The sequence below is a fragment of the Phlebotomus argentipes genome, unplaced genomic scaffold (genome assembly GCF_947086385.1).
Source record: "Phlebotomus argentipes unplaced genomic scaffold, Phlebotomus argentipes genome assembly contig_6, whole genome shotgun sequence".
NCBI classification, from domain to species: domain Eukaryota; kingdom Metazoa; phylum Arthropoda; class Insecta; order Diptera; family Psychodidae; genus Phlebotomus; species Phlebotomus argentipes.
The window spans coordinates 4395056-4412266 of record NW_026776145.1 but is presented as its reverse complement, the minus strand read 5'-3'; the positions used below and the strand labels follow the sequence as shown (position 1 = coordinate 4412266).

General features: G+C 45.3%; 5 protein-coding genes across 5 annotated transcripts; 2 read left to right on the top strand and 3 right to left on the bottom strand.

The window, feature by feature from the left end:
• Positions 1 to 30: 30 nt before the first annotated feature.
• On the bottom strand, positions 31 to 4897 carry LOC132255469 (protein TRC8 homolog). The gene is made up of 7 exons (XM_059751529.1): positions 4545 to 4897; positions 2785 to 3061; positions 1890 to 2724; positions 1659 to 1833; positions 906 to 1087; positions 631 to 840; positions 31 to 559 (listed from the first exon to the last, which is right to left on the bottom strand). Exons 1-7 carry the CDS (start codon positions 4771 to 4773, stop codon positions 494 to 496), a joined length of 1974 nt encoding a protein of 657 aa, XP_059607512.1. The 5' UTR covers positions 4774 to 4897; the 3' UTR covers positions 31 to 493.
• A 352-nt stretch (positions 4898 to 5249) lies between these two features.
• Positions 5250 to 7050, bottom strand: LOC132258038 (translation initiation factor IF-2). Its single transcript, XM_059755144.1, has 2 exons — positions 6908 to 7050; positions 5250 to 6837 (listed from the first exon to the last, which is right to left on the bottom strand). The coding sequence occupies exons 1-2, from the start codon at positions 6958 to 6960 to the stop codon at positions 5250 to 5252; spliced, it is 1641 nt and encodes a 546-aa protein (XP_059611127.1). The 5' UTR covers positions 6961 to 7050.
• Positions 7051 to 7178: 128 nt separating this feature from the next.
• On the top strand, positions 7179 to 11753 carry LOC132265285 (uncharacterized). The gene is made up of 6 exons (XM_059765873.1): positions 7179 to 7707; positions 7767 to 7929; positions 7988 to 10597; positions 10895 to 11146; positions 11217 to 11405; positions 11463 to 11753. Exons 1-6 carry the CDS (start codon positions 7412 to 7414, stop codon positions 11592 to 11594), a joined length of 3642 nt encoding a protein of 1213 aa, XP_059621856.1. The 5' UTR covers positions 7179 to 7411; the 3' UTR covers positions 11595 to 11753.
• A 38-nt stretch (positions 11754 to 11791) lies between these two features.
• On the top strand, positions 11792 to 12512 carry LOC132265304 (cytochrome c oxidase subunit 7A, mitochondrial). The gene is made up of 2 exons (XM_059765898.1): positions 11792 to 11911; positions 12066 to 12512. Exons 1-2 carry the CDS (start codon positions 11897 to 11899, stop codon positions 12327 to 12329), a joined length of 279 nt encoding a protein of 92 aa, XP_059621881.1. The 5' UTR covers positions 11792 to 11896; the 3' UTR covers positions 12330 to 12512.
• On the bottom strand, positions 12499 to 14765 carry LOC132265295 (probable Dol-P-Man:Man(7)GlcNAc(2)-PP-Dol alpha-1,6-mannosyltransferase). The gene is made up of 5 exons (XM_059765886.1): positions 14424 to 14765; positions 14229 to 14361; positions 13994 to 14167; positions 13779 to 13932; positions 12499 to 13724 (listed from the first exon to the last, which is right to left on the bottom strand). Exons 1-5 carry the CDS (start codon positions 14547 to 14549, stop codon positions 12530 to 12532), a joined length of 1782 nt encoding a protein of 593 aa, XP_059621869.1. The 5' UTR covers positions 14550 to 14765; the 3' UTR covers positions 12499 to 12529.
• Between the last annotated feature and the right edge of the window lie 2446 nt (positions 14766 to 17211).

Genomic DNA, 17211 nt, shown 5'->3' with positions numbered 1-17211 from the left:
ACACCTCACAGCTGCGTAACAACTATTATTCCGCAAACTATCCGCTCTTTGTTACTGTCTAGCCATTCGCCCTATCGCAATCTTATTGACTCTCTTTTGCATCAAATCATCACCTTTTATCATTCACCCTTCCCAAGTCCGCCCGTCGATGTTTGCGTTCTTTTGAAAATCTAAATTATTCCCCTTAAAAAAAAACCGCCCTGTCTTTTCCTTCGCCATTCACTGCGCTCTTCTCCATTAGCATTGACACAAATTTCGAGCAAATGAGTTGAAAAAGAAACATTGTGTGTGTGTGTGTTTGCCTTACAAAGGAAAGTAATAATAAAGTAAAAGTAAGTCGCTTTGCTGTGTTTTTCCCCACATCTTTTATATATTACCCTCAAGAATGTGAATAAATATTACTAAATTCTTATGATGATTGTAAATTGTTTTACACTTAATTTATTCTCCTAACTTCTTCACCTTCTTTTCCCAACTGCTCTGCTTTACCTATTTATTCTACGGGTGACGAATTTGAGGTACGCTCACTTGTTGATGCCTCATCAGTCGCACTCAACCTCTGTTTGCCGGTGATTTGGAAAAAAGATAGCATGAAAAGATTGGACATGGTAGAAAATGTCATGGACTCACGTTTGTTGCACTCGCCGCTGCCGCAACCACATTAGCAATTGCCGGTATCTCCTCGCGAGGAAGCTCCTCTGCGTACTTCTCGCCCTTCGGGTCCTGATTCATGATGATCTCATGGCAGAGCGGACATCTGTCCTGCACGTAGAGCCACTTCCGCAGGCAGACGCCGTGGAAGTAGTGCTTGCATCGCGTTATCTTGGCCGAAGTCATCTCCTGCCGAAATCAAAGTACGCGATTAGCATTCCTCCGCATTTTACAGTCACAAATGCAGATTTCACCTGATAGCAAATGGCACAGACATCTTCGAAGGCGACTAACTGCTCAGTCGTGGCCTCCGGAAGAGAGGAGATCTTGTGGACAGCTGTTCGTCTTTTCATGAATACCGCCCAACCCGCTCGCGCTTCACACCAAATATTGAAGTAAGCATGAATGCACATCATAAGTGCTCTTATTGCACCACCTGAAATCCAGGAAACAGTGAAAACCAAGTGTAATTGCAAGTTCAATAGCAAAAACATTAAATTTAGGTAATTAAAAGGCTCATCAAATGGCAAAAATTGTACAGATTTATATAAAAGTAATTTTTTGAAATAAAGAATTCTTCTTACCGATCCTAAATTACTCAATTTGGCCTTCATATTCTCACTAATTCTGACAGTGAAAGCTCAAATCGCTCAAATTCTGAATTATACAAATAATCAAAAACAATGAAAGGCCCTTTATCTTCAGATTTATACATTTTTTCCAGTGAGTCACTTTAAACTCTTTTCTAAGGTTTATTTGTTTTCACTTAGGCATCGTAAAATGGTTTCGTGAGAAAAATAGATCATTAACGTATTATTATAGGAATAGTTGTGATGTTAACACATTTTCCTACTTCCATAAATGATAATCGTGTTCTTGATTTGACGTAAAAGTCTGATATTGTAAAAAATGATGCATTTGCCCTTAATATGTCAATCTCGATGCAAAGCCAATTAAACTCATATTGATTAGCCTCTCAGAGCAGTGAAAACCGCATTCACACTCACCAGACTCAAAGAGAAGAATCCAAGCGCCATTGAAGAAGAGAAATATGCCGAAGCAGAATTCCACTGAGTTCCCAAAAGCCCTGATGTAGTACACGTAGTCGTCCAGCTTCTCCCAGAACGTCTGCCGCCTGGCGTCCAGCAGGAACAGCGTGTACGTCGCCAAACTCACGAGCACCTACAAGGACGGCGTGAGTAAGTGGAGCGTGAAGGAAGTTTGCGCAATCGACTCACCTTAACAATCACTTCCACTGAGAATGCGGTCACAGCCAAGAGCCACGTGGATGGTGAGTGTCGCGACCAGAGAATGGTCAGGAGAAACACGGGCGCCACGAGGAGGAACAGGCACACCACCAGCGCCCTCACGTGCCTCTTCCTGGATGGATTCCTCGCGGCGCTCAGCGACATGAGCAACGGCGCCACAATATTGTGGAGGAAGTGGAGAAGAGCCGTGACGAGAAGGCACAAGTTCCTGCACAAGCGGATGAATCTCTTGTCCGGCGACAGCGACGTGAGTCCAGTTTGCAGCGCGAGGATGTAGAATAGGATCGCAGACACGGTGCCAATAGATTTGTCGGCATCGTAGTCCTCAGAGAGCAGAAACAGCTGAAACAACTTGCCCACGTAGTGACAGATGAGCGAGACGATGCTGGTCATCCCGAGGACGGCTGTCACAGTTTCGCATCCGCTCACGAGAAGATTCTGCACGGTGGCCATGAAGGCCAGCGGAGCTTCCGTCGTCATCGCCAGCGTCACCAGCTCCTCCAGCAGCCTGATCATCCAGAACGCCCGCAAGACGCACGGAATATTGAGGCGCTGCCACTCATTCTCCACAAGCGCCGATAGCCCGAAGCTTGCTGCGAAGTTTTTCGCGTGCTGATACCCATTGAAGAGCGTCTTCACCATGTCGAAGGACGAGCTCCAGAGAGCGATCTTCGATAGCACGAGCGGCAGGATTGCGGCAAATGCTGGGGAATGTTTCAGTAGCGCCGGCGGAATTGATGGCAGCATCGTCAGGAAAAGTGGCATGAGGAAGCTGAAGGGCAGAACCCGCTGAATCAGCTCATACCTGTCGAAAAACAACACTCAATCAGTCCCCAAGGCGCCTTCCTGGACCGCAACTACTCACCTTGGTCCCGAGTGAATGTACGCGAAAATCGCACCCATCATCCACTGCGCCAGCCAGTGCGGCAGGATGGCGATGGCCATGCCTCCAGGGTCCAGAAGCCGCGTCACGTTGAGAGACAGAATGTCCTCAAGCAGACTCGGACCTTCGCGAATGAGGTTGAGAGCCGAGACGTTGCTCCAATAGGACAGGAAAATCAATCCCACCGACAGGATGTATTTGTACACAATCACCAAGTGACGCGTCCACAGCATGAAGATGCACGCAGCCATCACGCATCCTGCAAAAGAGGAAACGGAAAATGCATAGGTGAAATACCTCGGATATTATGGTTAGAAAATTCCGTGGATTCAGATTATTCCGTAATCTTTTTATTTATTTATAAATGCTCTTGTTCTTTTTAATGTGTTCTATTCAACTCATTTTCTTTTATCTGGCTGGGTTAAATAAAAATTTAAAGTTATTTTGTGGAAAAAAAAGTCGTAAGCAAACGATAATAAATTTTTTTTATCATCAATGTTCGTAGAACTGAATAACATATACATTTGCCCCTAAATTCTTATCACTAGAAATTCATCTCTAAGTTGAGTATTTTTAATTGCATTCATTCAAGCAGAAAGATTCAATTGTTATGTTAGTTCAATTGTCGTTTGTGCGCGATCTTTGAGCTTTGATTTCTTACAAACCTGAACTGAATTGAAAGTCTTACGATTGATAAATCGCCTCCTAACAGTTAAATAAATGCGTGAATGATGAACTTGCTTATTTAAATTGTTTACAATGATAAGCTAATTTCAAGTAAAAGCGACAAAGCCTATCACTAATTTCTCGAATTTTCTCAGAATGCAAGAAATTCCCTAGCAAAGCCATAAAAATAGTTGTGAAAAGGCTTTCAGGCTGCCATAAAAGACGCAAAGCTTGTCCAAATGCTAAAGTGCCCACTTTTTCCAAGAAAACAGAACCCTTTTTCACCCCAAGATTTTGCTTATTTCAGCTGTTTGATAAACTCTTTCCAACGCCCGACTCTATTTTTGTACTCTGCCGAATTAATAGCTTATGAAAATTGGGTGGTTATTCAAATATTTGCCCTCTTCCACGCGCTGCAGGTGCGCTCAAGAGTCTCGCCAAAGAAACAATCCTGCGACGTGTTGGCTTTCTGGTCAGAGAGACGTATTGAGAGCCTACGAAAATGCTTTATCGCGACATGAGATTATAAAATTGAAAATCACTCCCGTGTGTTTTTATGCCTCAGCGCATTTTTGGCCTTCTCATAAAATAACTTTATGGACAATTTGAGACGAAAATGCTGCCATTGCGAATCTTCAGCTCGAAGGATGAGCGTTTCCAGGACAAATCCCGCAAGGAAGCGCCCGTCTTGCGTCATCCGGACTCTCGCGTTCGCTGTGCCCTCGCGTCGGTCGGAGGTGTTGATGTATCTCCTCAGTGAATCTTTAATAAGCAGGTGATTGATCCACCACTACAGATGTGAGTCACACAATTCATCGACCGGAAGCGAATTGGTTGAGAAAAATGAATTGGTGTCCTTGTGGCTGTTTTGGCCATGAAAATTTGCACAATTTCGAACAAATAGTGCCCCAGACGAGGTAGACTCCTCACCATGAGGACGCCCCAGACAATCGGGCAGTGACTCCCGCGGGAGAAACAGACGTTCCTGGCCAGTGCGACTGGACAGAGAGATTTTTCTGGGCAGAATTGGGGTTATGTTGACACAAATTATTTAGCATTTTCACACACGAATTTACCCAGCAAACACATGAGGAATTTGATTGTGGTGATCGAGATGACTTTGTAGAACTCAATGTCCTCGTCCAGCGGCTTCTGGATGTCCTCATTCTGCACTGTGTAATTCTCTGCACTCTCAACTGGGCTCGAGAGCCCCATTTGGATCTTGAGGATCTCATCGATAACAAACAGCGGCGGAACTCGCATGAGAACGTCTATGAGTCCCAGTACTTTCGTTCTCACCGACATTTTCACTCACTACCACGATCGTTCACAGCACTATTTCACCATTAAATTGTCCTCTTCACCTTCCTTTTGGCCCGAAAACACTCCTCTTCTCCTCAGCCCAAAATACAAGTGCCAATCTGACAATCCACGGTCACCGTTTGCCTTGGCAGCCGCTTGAGGCACTGCCATCGCCAAAGTGAACCGCTCGAATCCAACGAAAATTTGCTGGTGGTTCAAGAGGGTATGCAAGGCATATTTATGTACCTTTACTGATTCCTAGGCAATTTCTGGCTCTATCCACATACAGACAAGTATCAAAAAGATGCCCAATTCCCTGGACATTCATTGCCTATGGCTTTTAGAGTTGTTTTCATGAAAATCAGGTCACTTCCTCACACATCGCTGAATAATAAATATCATTTGAATCCAAGAAAATACCGCTATTTATTGGCAAAAATATTAATAAAATGTAAACCAAAGAGTATTGAACAATTCGCTCAGTTCTCTACATGCTCCGTGATGTGGTCAGAAAACTCAAAGACATCGATGAACTCCTTCAGGCACTGATAGCACTTGATGGTCCGGTTGGGAGTGGCGCTGATCCCAGCAAAGGCCACGCTCCTCCTCTTGGGAACGCTTCTTTGGGCGCTCGGTGAGCGCCTTAGTTGATTCATGAGGTCACTGCTCGAGGAAGCAGCGCTGGACGAGCTATCGCATCCAGAAGACGTCTTCATCAGACGCTTTGTGCGCGGCGTGAGAGCATTGATCTTTGCCTGCTCGTCCAGCAAGCGTCTCTTCTCGCCCACGGGAATCTTTGCGCAGTAGTTCTGGATGTGATTCTCCAGTCCCTTCTTGATCTCGAAGCGGCGATCGCAGTATTTGCAGAAAAGCCCAGTCTTTGCAGCATCCTTGTGCGTCTTGGCGTGTGTCTCGAGGATCATCAACGTGCGGAACTTCTTCTTGCACACCTTGCACTCAAACTCTCTAGCTGATGGAAGCACGTCCTTGGGATGGAGGAATTTGGGTGATTTGTTCACCAGCGGTGGATTCTTGGTGGTCAGAATGGCTTTTGGAGATCTCTGCTTGGTGCTAGGGGCGAGAGTTTGACGCTTCTTCGCTACTGGAGGAGCAGTTTTAGGCTTGGCCAGCGGAGCAGAGGGACCAGGTTTGCTAAGCAGCGGATTAATTGTCTGCCTCTTCTGGGCTGCAGGGAGATTTCTGGGTAAGAGAGAGCTTCTCTTGATCGCCCTGGCGGGAGATTTCACGTCTGACTTGAGAATTGATCTTCTGATCAGAGATTGCTTTCCTGTGGGTTTTGCCTCCTTGGGAAGCGCATTCAAGACGGCAATCTTCGAGCGTCGTCTCTGCTTGGCATTCTCCTTATTCTCCTCGTTTTCAGGCACTCTTTGCGGTTCCAGCGTTTCTTGAGCTGGTTCCGGGACAGGAACTGGTTCCGGGGCAGGAGCTGGTTCCGGGGCAAGAGTTGTTTCCGGGACAGGAGTTGTCTCCGGGACAGGAGTTGCCTCCATTTCCTCAGATTCCTCTTCAATCACAACTCTGATCAGATCCTCAGTCACTCGCGTGACGCTCATTTCCTGAACCACTATTAGAGCTTCCTGGAAAGCCTCGTCCTTCTTCTCCACAATATCTTCAGAATATTTTTGCTTCTCTCCAGGCAAGTCCTCAAGGATTTGCTTCGGAGATACGGATTCTTTGCCTGAAAGATCTTTCAGGGAATTGTCGCTCTTCATTGTCGCTTCCTCGTTCTTCTCCTGCAGAGTATCATCTTTTGATTCATCCGCCGGCTGTTCCTCCTTCTCAATCCCTTCCGGGACTTTGTCATCGGACGGAGGAAAAATCAACCGATTGGGTGTAGAAGACATCAAGGCATTCTTCTGCAAAAACTTGTCACAAATCGCCAGAGGATCGCGAAGTGCAGTTCCGGGAGAAAAGTCTGGAATTTCCACTGATATCACTGCTTCTTCATCCGCCTCTGCCTCCAGTGTGCCCTCCAACTCTGAAGCCAAACCACCCGAGCTATTCATTGAGTAGTACAGCGTACTTTCGTCTACACTCGAGCCATTCCTGAAATGTCCCGTAAATTGCAGAGTAAATTGTTAATGAATCAAAAGTGCAGAATATGATAGAAACTCACATCGAAGTGTCGTTATTCGCCACATTTTCAGCTCTTGCAACATCGGTGTTCATTTTCCTTGTGCTCTCTGTCTCTTTAGCTCAAGAATTTTACTTAAAATAACAATTTTTCCTGCACTTCGCAAAATCGACGCCGCAACTGAACGGTTTTCTCCGGTCTTTTCAATTCTGACCTTCGGAAGTCGAGTTGCCGCATGCAAAAGAGCACACCGGCGCCGTCTAGTGTGAAAAAATTTTAACCGAGTTGTCATTGATAATGAAGAAAACATAGCCTCAAAAGGGGCGCATTTGCTAGATTTTCACTGGAAAAATCACTCTTTTTCCCTACACATTGTGTTAAATTCAGTTAAAAAAGATACTCAAGTGTCTGAGGAATGTGATTGAGATGTTTTCGCGATGATTATATGCGTGAGAAGAGTGCCATTATAGTGTTGAGGACGTGTGGGGTGTGAGTGTGGGGATAAGTGGTGTTTGCTGAAGAATTTCACGTCTTACTCGGAGGAAGATGAGCTTCCGGCCACCGTGGAAAAACCAAGAGCAGCAGAATGCTGCGTGGGTGCACCAGGGCGGTTTCAGGAACAAGCAATTCCATAGACGTGGTGGAAGTGGGTCAGGCGGCCCGAGAGATCCTGACAGAAGATCTCCCTGGGCGGGGAAACAGGAGACAAATCGCATCCCATCCCTATTAGATCTGCCACCTGCTGTGCCTCTGCCAGGTATTGTGGCCAGGAATCAGGGTCAGCAAAGCATCTGGGAACAACCGCCGCCTGTGTTCGAGGCGAACAGTCCGCAGCAGAATAGGTAAAACGATGGCGTTTGCCCTTGGCATTCTGCTGACTCTGGCATTTTTCCCCGTGCAGGCAATTCAATACTCCAGATAGTCAGATTGGACCACAGCCCGTTCCCGCGCCCGCCTTGTTGCCTCCGCCACCGGTGCCTCTCTCTCTACTGCTGCAAGGTGAAATCTGGGACGTGAACAACGGCCAGACGCGTGGAAATGCTCCAGTTTCAACTCCATCTCAAGTAAGAAGACTTCCTTATCTCAGAGACTTTCAGTAATTGTGTTGTTTTGCAATATTAGGGCACTTGTGAATCTCAAGCCAATCAGGAGGAGCCTGAGAGGAAGCCAAGAAGTGACGATCTTATAGACTCACTAAACAGATATCACGAAGAGTTCCGGGCATCGAAGTATGGACACAACAGCAGCGAGAATATCCAGCCGCAGAACGCGACAGTGCCTCAGAAAGACAACAAGTTGGACAGTGTGACGCAGAAGCTGCTGAATCGCGTGACATTGATGGAGAAGCACAACATCAAGCAGGTGATCAATGATCCAGAGCCCAAGTACGAGTCGGCGCTGAAGAAGCGCGCCACTCAGCTGATCAGGGCGAACGTGAGACAACGTCTGAGGCACTTTAGCGTAGAGGAGCGCGCAGAGTCGGAAAGTGAGTTCCGAGACATCGAGCCGGATTTGTTTGTGGACTCAGACAAGATGCCCGAAGCGGTGTTCAATGAGATCAAGAGTATGATTGGCTTGGAGGCGAACAATGATGAGTCTAATAGTTTATTTCTGGACTTTGACAAGGCGATAGAGGAGAATATGGTACAGCTGGAGACCTTTGATGCTTCTACAGAAAATCTGACTGAGACCATTGTTGTCCAAGAAGAAGCAATCAAGGAGAATGTCACGCTGAGTCGTGTGAATAGGGAATCCACGGAAATCCTGGGCGATGCCAATACACTGGACAGTGTGATGAATGAAGCGGTGGATGCGAATGCTCTGAGTCCGTTGATGGTTCAGAATGATGATGATCACAATATAAGAGCATTTGCGGACAATGGTATTGCAATCTGCACGCCTGGTGAGGATTTGCTAAAGGAGGACAAGGCACAGACGAATCTTCTCAATAACATCTCCTCAAATAACACAAACGAGGCAATGTCAAAGGAGCTGCAGAGCTATAAGATACCCAAGAGGCAGAGATATCCGGACAACAGACATTCTCGGCGCGATGACAGGCGCTTCACGGGCAGAAGAAGCTATGATCCCAAAGGACACCGATATGATAGACACGAGAGAGGTCGCAGCAGATCCAGAGGATCTGGTAGTCATGAGAGGGACAATTCGAGGTCATACAGAGAGAATTTTGCCGACAGACACCCAGGAAGACCGTCGGAAATGGAGAAGAAGCCTCCGGAGCCTGAAAGAAAATCTTGGGAGCAGGATAAAAGACCGCCAGAGCCTGAAATGAACAGGAAACCTCCGCCTGGTGGAAGCAGGCCACCGGAGGAGAATAGGAAGAGGCCCAATCCCAACCAGCCGAACCAGATGGGGGCGAAGAGGAAGAGAATGGACAAGAGCAACGCTGACGCGCCTCAGCGCCAGTGGCTGTCGCCTGGGGAGAAAAAGTGCCTCCCGATGCAGTACAAAAACAAGTGTGTCCAAACGCAATACCAACCAACAACGCCCACGAAGAGCCTTGCCGAACGCGAACTGAAGATCTTCCACGAGATGAAGCAGATTGACATCAGCCTGATGGAGATGCAGCGCAAGAAGATTGAGATTGATGAGCAGATTCAGAAATTGCAGAGCGAACTGATGAGCATTGAGATGCAATCGATGAAGCTGCAGAACACGCGATTTGATCTGGTGAATAGGATTCTCTCGATTCCAGTTGGGCATGTGGATGCGCTGATTGAGTCAGATGTCGAGCTGACACCAGTGAAGAAGCCGAAGAATGTGAGGTTCGAGGAGAAGAAGTTGCCGATGGGAAGTGCGGCGCCGAAGTCAGTGAAAGTAGCGAATATGGTGAATAATTTAGCCGAGAAGTATCCCGAAACTGCGGAAGTGACGAAAAAGAAGAAGAAACCGCCGAAACCGAAGAAAATGCAGCCAAGTGTTGAGGAGAGTCAAGTGAAGACGCCAAAGATAGAGGCGCCGAAGCCAAATCAAAAGATTGAGGCGCCGAAGCTAAATCAAAAGATTGAGGTGCCGAAGCCAAGTCAAAAGATTGAGGCACAAAAGCCCAATCCTCAAGATCGTGATGATTCTAAACCGAAGGAGAAGAAGCCCATGAAGGGAGTGAAGGTGAAGATTGGGCCTGCGAAGAAGAAATCTCCCGTGCCTGTGGCGAAAGTGCCAGAAGAGCCACAGAAAGTCGCCACGCCAGAACCTCCAGTCGCTTCAGCTCAGGATTTATCGAAGGTCCTGAAGGAGTGCTCAGTGCAGGTGCTGAGATACACGCAAGACATGATTGATGAGGCCACTCATCCAGTGGAGGGAACCAAAGAAACTAGAGTCGGAGATCAGCCTTCGGATTTAGCGATAAATTGGAAGGATTCTGTGGAATTCACAGTGAAATCCCAGATTCTCCGCATGGAAGTGGCGAAAGGATACATTTTTGCGATAGCGGAAAGCGATCCGAGCCTTTATCGGTTTTCTTGGGATGGCGAAAAGCAAATGAAGAGTGTTCAACTTCACGAGAAGAACATCAGTTCCTTTGCGTGTCACAATGAACTGGCGTTCACCGTCTCGTCTGATGGATTTGTGCGGAAAACCGACTGCGAGGAATTCAAGGGCTCAATTGGGGAGTTTTACTGTGGAAGCGCGCTGGAGAGCATCACGAGTGCGCCTTGGGGACAATTGTACATCGTGCGCCATGACAGGAAAATCCTCGTATTTGATTCAACGGTGAGAAAGCCAGAAATCTTTTTGGGAATCTCATAGTCTAATGCTTTTATAGTTAGGAATGGGGTCGAAGGGTGTGAAAATCATGGAGATTTCGTGAACCATGAAAACTGTCTTTGTATTATCGTCAACTTGAAGAAATAGAGGTCATTACGTATATCGCGTTTGTTGCTGTCATATAACTAATGAGTTAACGATAATTACTAAATGATCGTGATGCTGACTTTTTGAATTCTGTATGAAAGATTTGAATGTGCATTGACATGAACTTGAGACTCTTCTTTGTTCTAATTCTTGCAGAATTTGGAGGACAATCAGGAGCTGAACTGCGATACGGAGGGCGAGATTATTGGCCTGGTGAGTGGCGAGGTGGACGGCCAGAGGATCCTGGCAGTGGCCGAAGAAGGAAGTGAATTGTCGATCAGGAAAGCCGAATCTGGAGAGTTAATCAAAAAAGTTCACCTGGAATGGACCATTGATCACTTCAGTGGCCACAGTCAAATGATTCACTGTGGTGTCAATGGGACAGACTTGGTCCATTGCAGAATCATGGTAAGAGAGCTGAGTGAGATATGCGAGATATGAGAAATAAGAGCGGGATTAATTTTTGGCTGTTTTTCAGACTGGAGAAGAGACATCAAGGTGCAATATAAAACAGAAAGTGATTGATGTCAAGCGACTGTCGAAGTTGATTTTAATTTTGTGTGAAAATGGGACGGTTTCCGTGTGGAATTGTGAGGAAAATGAAATGATTGGCGTTCTGAAGGGGCCAGAAGATGGAATAAAAGGTTTCGATGTGGCAAACAATAAGGTGAGTTTTCATGAATAGTCAATCTAATGCATTTTACTAGCTTTCCTGTGCTTCCAGATATTTATTGTCAGCTCCGGAGGCATGTTCTGGTCAAGTGAACTTCCTGAGAGATTGCTTACCGACTTCACAAACAGATCAAATCATGATAAAATAAGAGGGAATTCTAAAGAGAACTCAGAAGATGTATAGAGAAAATTATATGAAATAGAATAACAAGAGATGTACGCTAAAATTGAAGTATATTGATTAATATAAATTCTGTATTTAATTAACATTTATCATAGGCAGAACAAATTTACAAAATACTTTTGAATAAAGAATAGAAATGAGAGTCCAAAGCGGTTATTTTTCGAGCATTTTGTACTCTGGCAATTCGCCCTCTGTAGGATTTTGATCGAAATGCTCAGTCGGGAAACGTCAGAGAGATAGAATTTTCCTTGTCCACTTTTCCCTTGGATTTTTCACCAATTTGCACACATTTAGGGTGAAAAATGAGTCTTATTCGGGTAAGTGAATGCTGGAGTGTTTTTTCCCACAATCGGATTATCGCTGATCGATTGTGATCAGTAAATGGATGAAAAAGGGATTATTTTGGGGTGTGAACATAACCTCACTATTACATAAGAGCTCTGTTTTCCTCTTTCCGGGAAAATTCATCAGAACGTTGGTCGATTGGCTCAGCAGAGCGCTCGTCAGGTGTCCACGAGCAGCGTGTGCAACTCCGCCAAAGGTGAAGTCCACCCCGGATACCAAAGGCTTAAGGAAGTTCAGGCGAAGTTCCAGAAACCCGATGGACTTCCTGTACATCTGAAGATGGGCGCACGCGATCAAATCATGTACAGGATCACCATGGGTCTGAGTCTGGTTGGTCTTGGCTTCATTGGCAAGCTCTTCTATGAGCTGAGCTATCCAAAGGAAGAGTAGATCAACATCCTTAAGCTGTTCACACCCTCCCGAATGCCGATCCTCCGTAGTCGTCTCAGTAGTTGAAATTCCACCAGAAACACGGGTCATGGCAACAGAACATTTCCACGGAAAGCATTTTCAGGATAACAGTTCAATGGAGAGGCATTTTGGTAAATAAAGTCTAATGTATTCGTGAGATAATCTGTATTTCGCAGATGCTATTCATCTTCCTGATCACCGTACTCGTCGATGATCTTCTTAAGGCACTCCTTTGTGGACAACTTGTCCAGATCACAAAATTCACTCAAGTCCAGCTTTCCGATGTCCTCAACCATGTGCTTTATCTCATCCGTTTTTATAATCTTCCGTATATTCGCAATCCTGTTGCCTCTTATCACGCGTGCGACGCGCATTTTGGTCTCACTTTCTGGCTCATCTTCGTGTTCGGGCAGTTGTTCTTCTGGTTCAGTGTCATTTTCAGGCACATTGTCCACTATAGGCTCCTCAAGAGTATCTACAGCTTCTTCAATCTCTTCTTTACTGACTTCCTCGACCGGTTCGGGAACTTTCATTCCCTTTTTCCTCTCTAGAAGGAAAATGCAGGGTCTCGTCTTGATTCTGACTGGGAAGAAAGACTTGTACTGAATCCCAATCGTGTCGAAGCACTCAATGAACTCCAGGATGCTGTACGATGAGGTGAAGGAGTCCAAATCTTGCTTATGCTTGGATTCAATCAGTAAGTGAGTGAATCTCATATCAGCTAAATCCTTTGGCGTCAGTTCAGTCTTGCTGTATGTCCAGTTGGCGTTCAATTCCGTGAATCTGGACACTCCGCTTTGAGCTGCCAGATTCCCAATGTGAACACTCACGTTCGTTTCGTTGGCCGCCAGCCGGTGGAGGCGAGACATGGCCACGCCGCCGGGATAATTCGTTCCTGAGACTATCAAGAGGAACATGGTGAAGGCGACATTGGCCAGGAGGTGCAGAGCCGCGGCTGTGGCTCCGAGAGAGTGCATAAATGATTTGGCGCGATTGAGCCACAAGCGACTGCAAGCGCAAGCAGACGCGATGTTGAGGAGCGGGAAGACGTGGATGATGAATCGCAGCTCTTTGTGTGGCAGCAGCGAGAAGAGGCAAACAAAGACTATGCAGGGAATCACAATTGGACGTATGCGCGGCTCTTGTCGAACTCCCAGCGGCACGAAGAGGACGGAGAGTCCCATGGCACGTGGCAGGGCGGAGTAGAAGTACCAGAGAAAGGGAGATGTTCCCCACTCAGAGCTCCGGTTCAACACAGTGTTGAACCAGAAGACTTCGCCCTCTGGCCAGACGACTCGTCGCCAGAATATCGAGTCTATCGCCACTGTAACAGTGAGGAGAGCGACTCCAGCGATGATTGTCGTCTTGATAACCCTGGAAAGAGGTGAATTTAGTAATCTGATTAGAAATCATTCCAGTGTCACTCACTCTGGTAGAGAGACTTTCTTGTACGTGATGTCGTAGAGGAGATAGAGACCAAGGAGGACGGCTAGTTCCGTCCGGAAGACAATTATTGCAGCTCCCGAGATCCAGATAAATGCCTTGTGGGATTTCTTCAGCCAGAAGTTAACTGCCAAGAGTACTGCAAAGAATACGAGGGTTAAACAACACTCGCAGCACAAGGATAAGCAAAGCATTCTTACCGAGAGGAAGCGCCAGGATATTGGGCAGAGGCCGACTCAGGTAGAAGACGAAGTGAAACTGGGAGATTGTGATGACAGTCAGCCAGATATACACCGACAGACCGAACATCTGAGTTATGGTCTTCCTCAGTTCGCTCCAGGAATACACCACAAGTCCTGCCAGCGTGATTCGAACTGCAAAAGCCAACAGATCAAGCTTCCAATCGTCACTGCCCAGCGAGATCCTCCCGCTTACCCACGTACTGAGCCCAGAACTTGCCCACATCCATGCCCTCGAAGAGGAGCACAATGGGTGAGACCAGCGCTGAGATAGCTATCGGTCCCAGGAACGTCCGGGGCACAACTCCCGGGTAGTCGTGGTGATCGTACTGCAAAGCGCAAGCATTGAGGTTAAGGCAGTCGGCGGATTAGATCATCGGACCGAGAGTACCTGCGACAGGTTGAATCCATGGTAGAGGAGATCATGCATCGCCTGGATGTTGAAGCTCTCCTCGACCTTCGTGAAGGGAGTGTACAGCAGGTGCACGAGAGAGACGAAAAACACCAACAAACTCATCTTTTCTTCTTCTTCTTACACTACGTTGGAAAATTCTTTTCCGGGAATAAAATCCAACCAGTCGATGATTCCTGTCGAGCTGTCGATGCTGGGAAAATCACGATTTTCCCATCTCTGAGATTCGGGAACCGACAGATCCCGGCTAAACGAGCGCTCCGGTGCCAAATTGGCAAACACTATATTCGTATGCCTGACGCATGACCTACTAATATCAAATTGGACAGATATGGTTTTCAACAAGTATTCAAAATAAAACGAGCAGTTTTTTGTTGTTTTATTGTGAGAAAATTGGATTTAGTTAAGTAAAATGCGGTGTTTGTGAGTCGCATTAAGTCCCAAGATGTCGGAAGAGGTAGGAAAATCAGACTTTCCAAATATGAGCTCACATTCTGCCTACAGAGTTCAGGTTTTCCAATAGATTTTAAAAAGAAGTAGGTATATCACTGCCACGATAAAATCTGTGCAGAAAATGAAGTTGAAGTGTTCAAGCTTCTGAGAGCAAAGAAAATGATAAAGTAAAATGATGATGAATGATTTTACATTTTCCAACTCCGCTATCAAAACACTGTTGTACACATTGTACAGTACAATTTCGAGTCTTGCACTGAAGATTTCAAGCCTCTTTACTTCTAGTTTGCATGTCGTGAAAACTCTTGGTGTGTTGTTTATATTGGCAGGAGTTTCGCTACTGAGAGATAAATAGAAGGTATTTTCCTCTATGCATTGATGCTCGAAGTATGAAAGTAATTGACCGAAACGATGTGTTTTTGATCTTGTCATTTTTCAAAAAGTCTTCCTTCTCTATCGCTGGAAAATTAATTTATTTTTTCCATTCTATGCAGTGAACTCACATCAATTTCCTATTTGCAAAATATTTCTCCTTTTTTCAATTAACGCTCAAATTGTCGGACACGGTTTGGCCACGGTGGAAATTCGTTCCGGATTTTCGCACAAATGCAACGGTGAAAATGCGCCGCGGTTGGCTGAAACAATACCCAATTAACACGAGAGAAAACACACTAAAATCCACGGGAAAATAGCCCATAAATGGCGGGAAGGGGGACAGAAAATCAATAAAAGTTTACGGCCACAGAGGAAATGTGATTTTTTCCTTGCAATCTCCTTAGCACTTTCCCAATGCACATTTCTCGCACTATTTCAACCTGAGAATTTGCATATCGTCAAATGCGTGGCTGTAATGGCGAAATTTCGCAATTATTGTCACATAAGGACAAATGAGAGCGATATTATGTGCATGCCAAAAAGGCCGAGAGTCCATTAAAAGACCATAAACACGCTGGCAAATGAATAATGCTCGCGTTGAGAGCATAAATTCATGTTAATTTTTACACTTTATTGACTCTCCACAGATTTTGTCATATCCTCCCGCATTCTGGGAAAATCCATTTACTTTCTAAAGAATTTGGAATACTCTGAAATTAGATATAAGTGGGAAAAAACGGTCATTTACTGAAGAACCCTGTAAAGTCACTTTATGATTTATCTTCTTGAGAGGTTGAAAATGTCTTGAAATTTTTACTCTCTCGATGAACAATATCATGACTTTTGTATAATAACTTTTTAATGACTTGCTGAGAAGCAAATTGTTTGACAAATAATTCTCACAAAAAATTTTAATTTCGGAGAAAATTGGCGCGTGAAAAAAACTTGGGGCGAATTTGAGGAGGAAATTTGCATTTGGTGCGATATTTTTTTCCTTCACCCGAAAAATCGTCTGTCGGTTTGCCTCAAAGGGAATATGATTAGAAAAAAGCGAAGAATGGTGGAAGCAGAGAAGCGCTGAGATCTCATTTGTTTTCATTTAATGTGCTTATTTTTCTCTACTCCTCAGTTCACATTTATCCTCCCCTTCTCACAATTCCACACATAGAAGAAGATCGAATCCCGCCAGGAACATGTGTAATCTTCTGGGCTAAAAAAGTGTGAGCAAAAAATCACGCTTGATAAAAAATTGTCACAGCAGCGCGTCAGTCAATCTTAATTTATTGCCTCACCAAAAAGAAATCCAACACGAAGAGTTCGCCTCCGGCGAGCAGATGGACAAAAGGAAAACGAGTCCTGAGAGTGGCAACGGCGCGCTTCCGGAAGCTCGTAACTTGCAAAGCTGGGAAAAATGCCGGCTAGTAAAAACCACGGCCGGGAAAGTCTTTCATCTGACGAATTGAAATTGCGAAAATTTGATATATTTATATTAATTGTGCGGAGTCTCGCGAAGGGAAAGTGCAAAACAAACTTCATTTAATTTCAAGTCGACGGCGCAATCTATTCTCTGCGCGCCATTAAGTTTAATTACCATTTTGCTTAAAAGAAACTCATCGCGAGCGTATTTGTCCCTTTAATTTTATTTCCAGCTCTTGTCCACAGTTCTTAAATCATTAAATCTCATCCCACAGACGATCTACACGTTGACTCTTCCTTTTGTCTTCTCTGCCTTTCGCCATTCTTGTCGCACTTGCGCTTCATGCGTATTTATAGAAATTAGACTTCTTTTTCACATTTCACCCTTCTTTTAGCAATTAAATGGTTCTCCAATTAATTGAGCGCTCAATGCTTGATATTCTTGGGATTTCATTGCCTGATGAATGAGATTTGTAAATCTGTGAAAAATGCTATGATGGCAATTTTCGATCAATTCAAAATT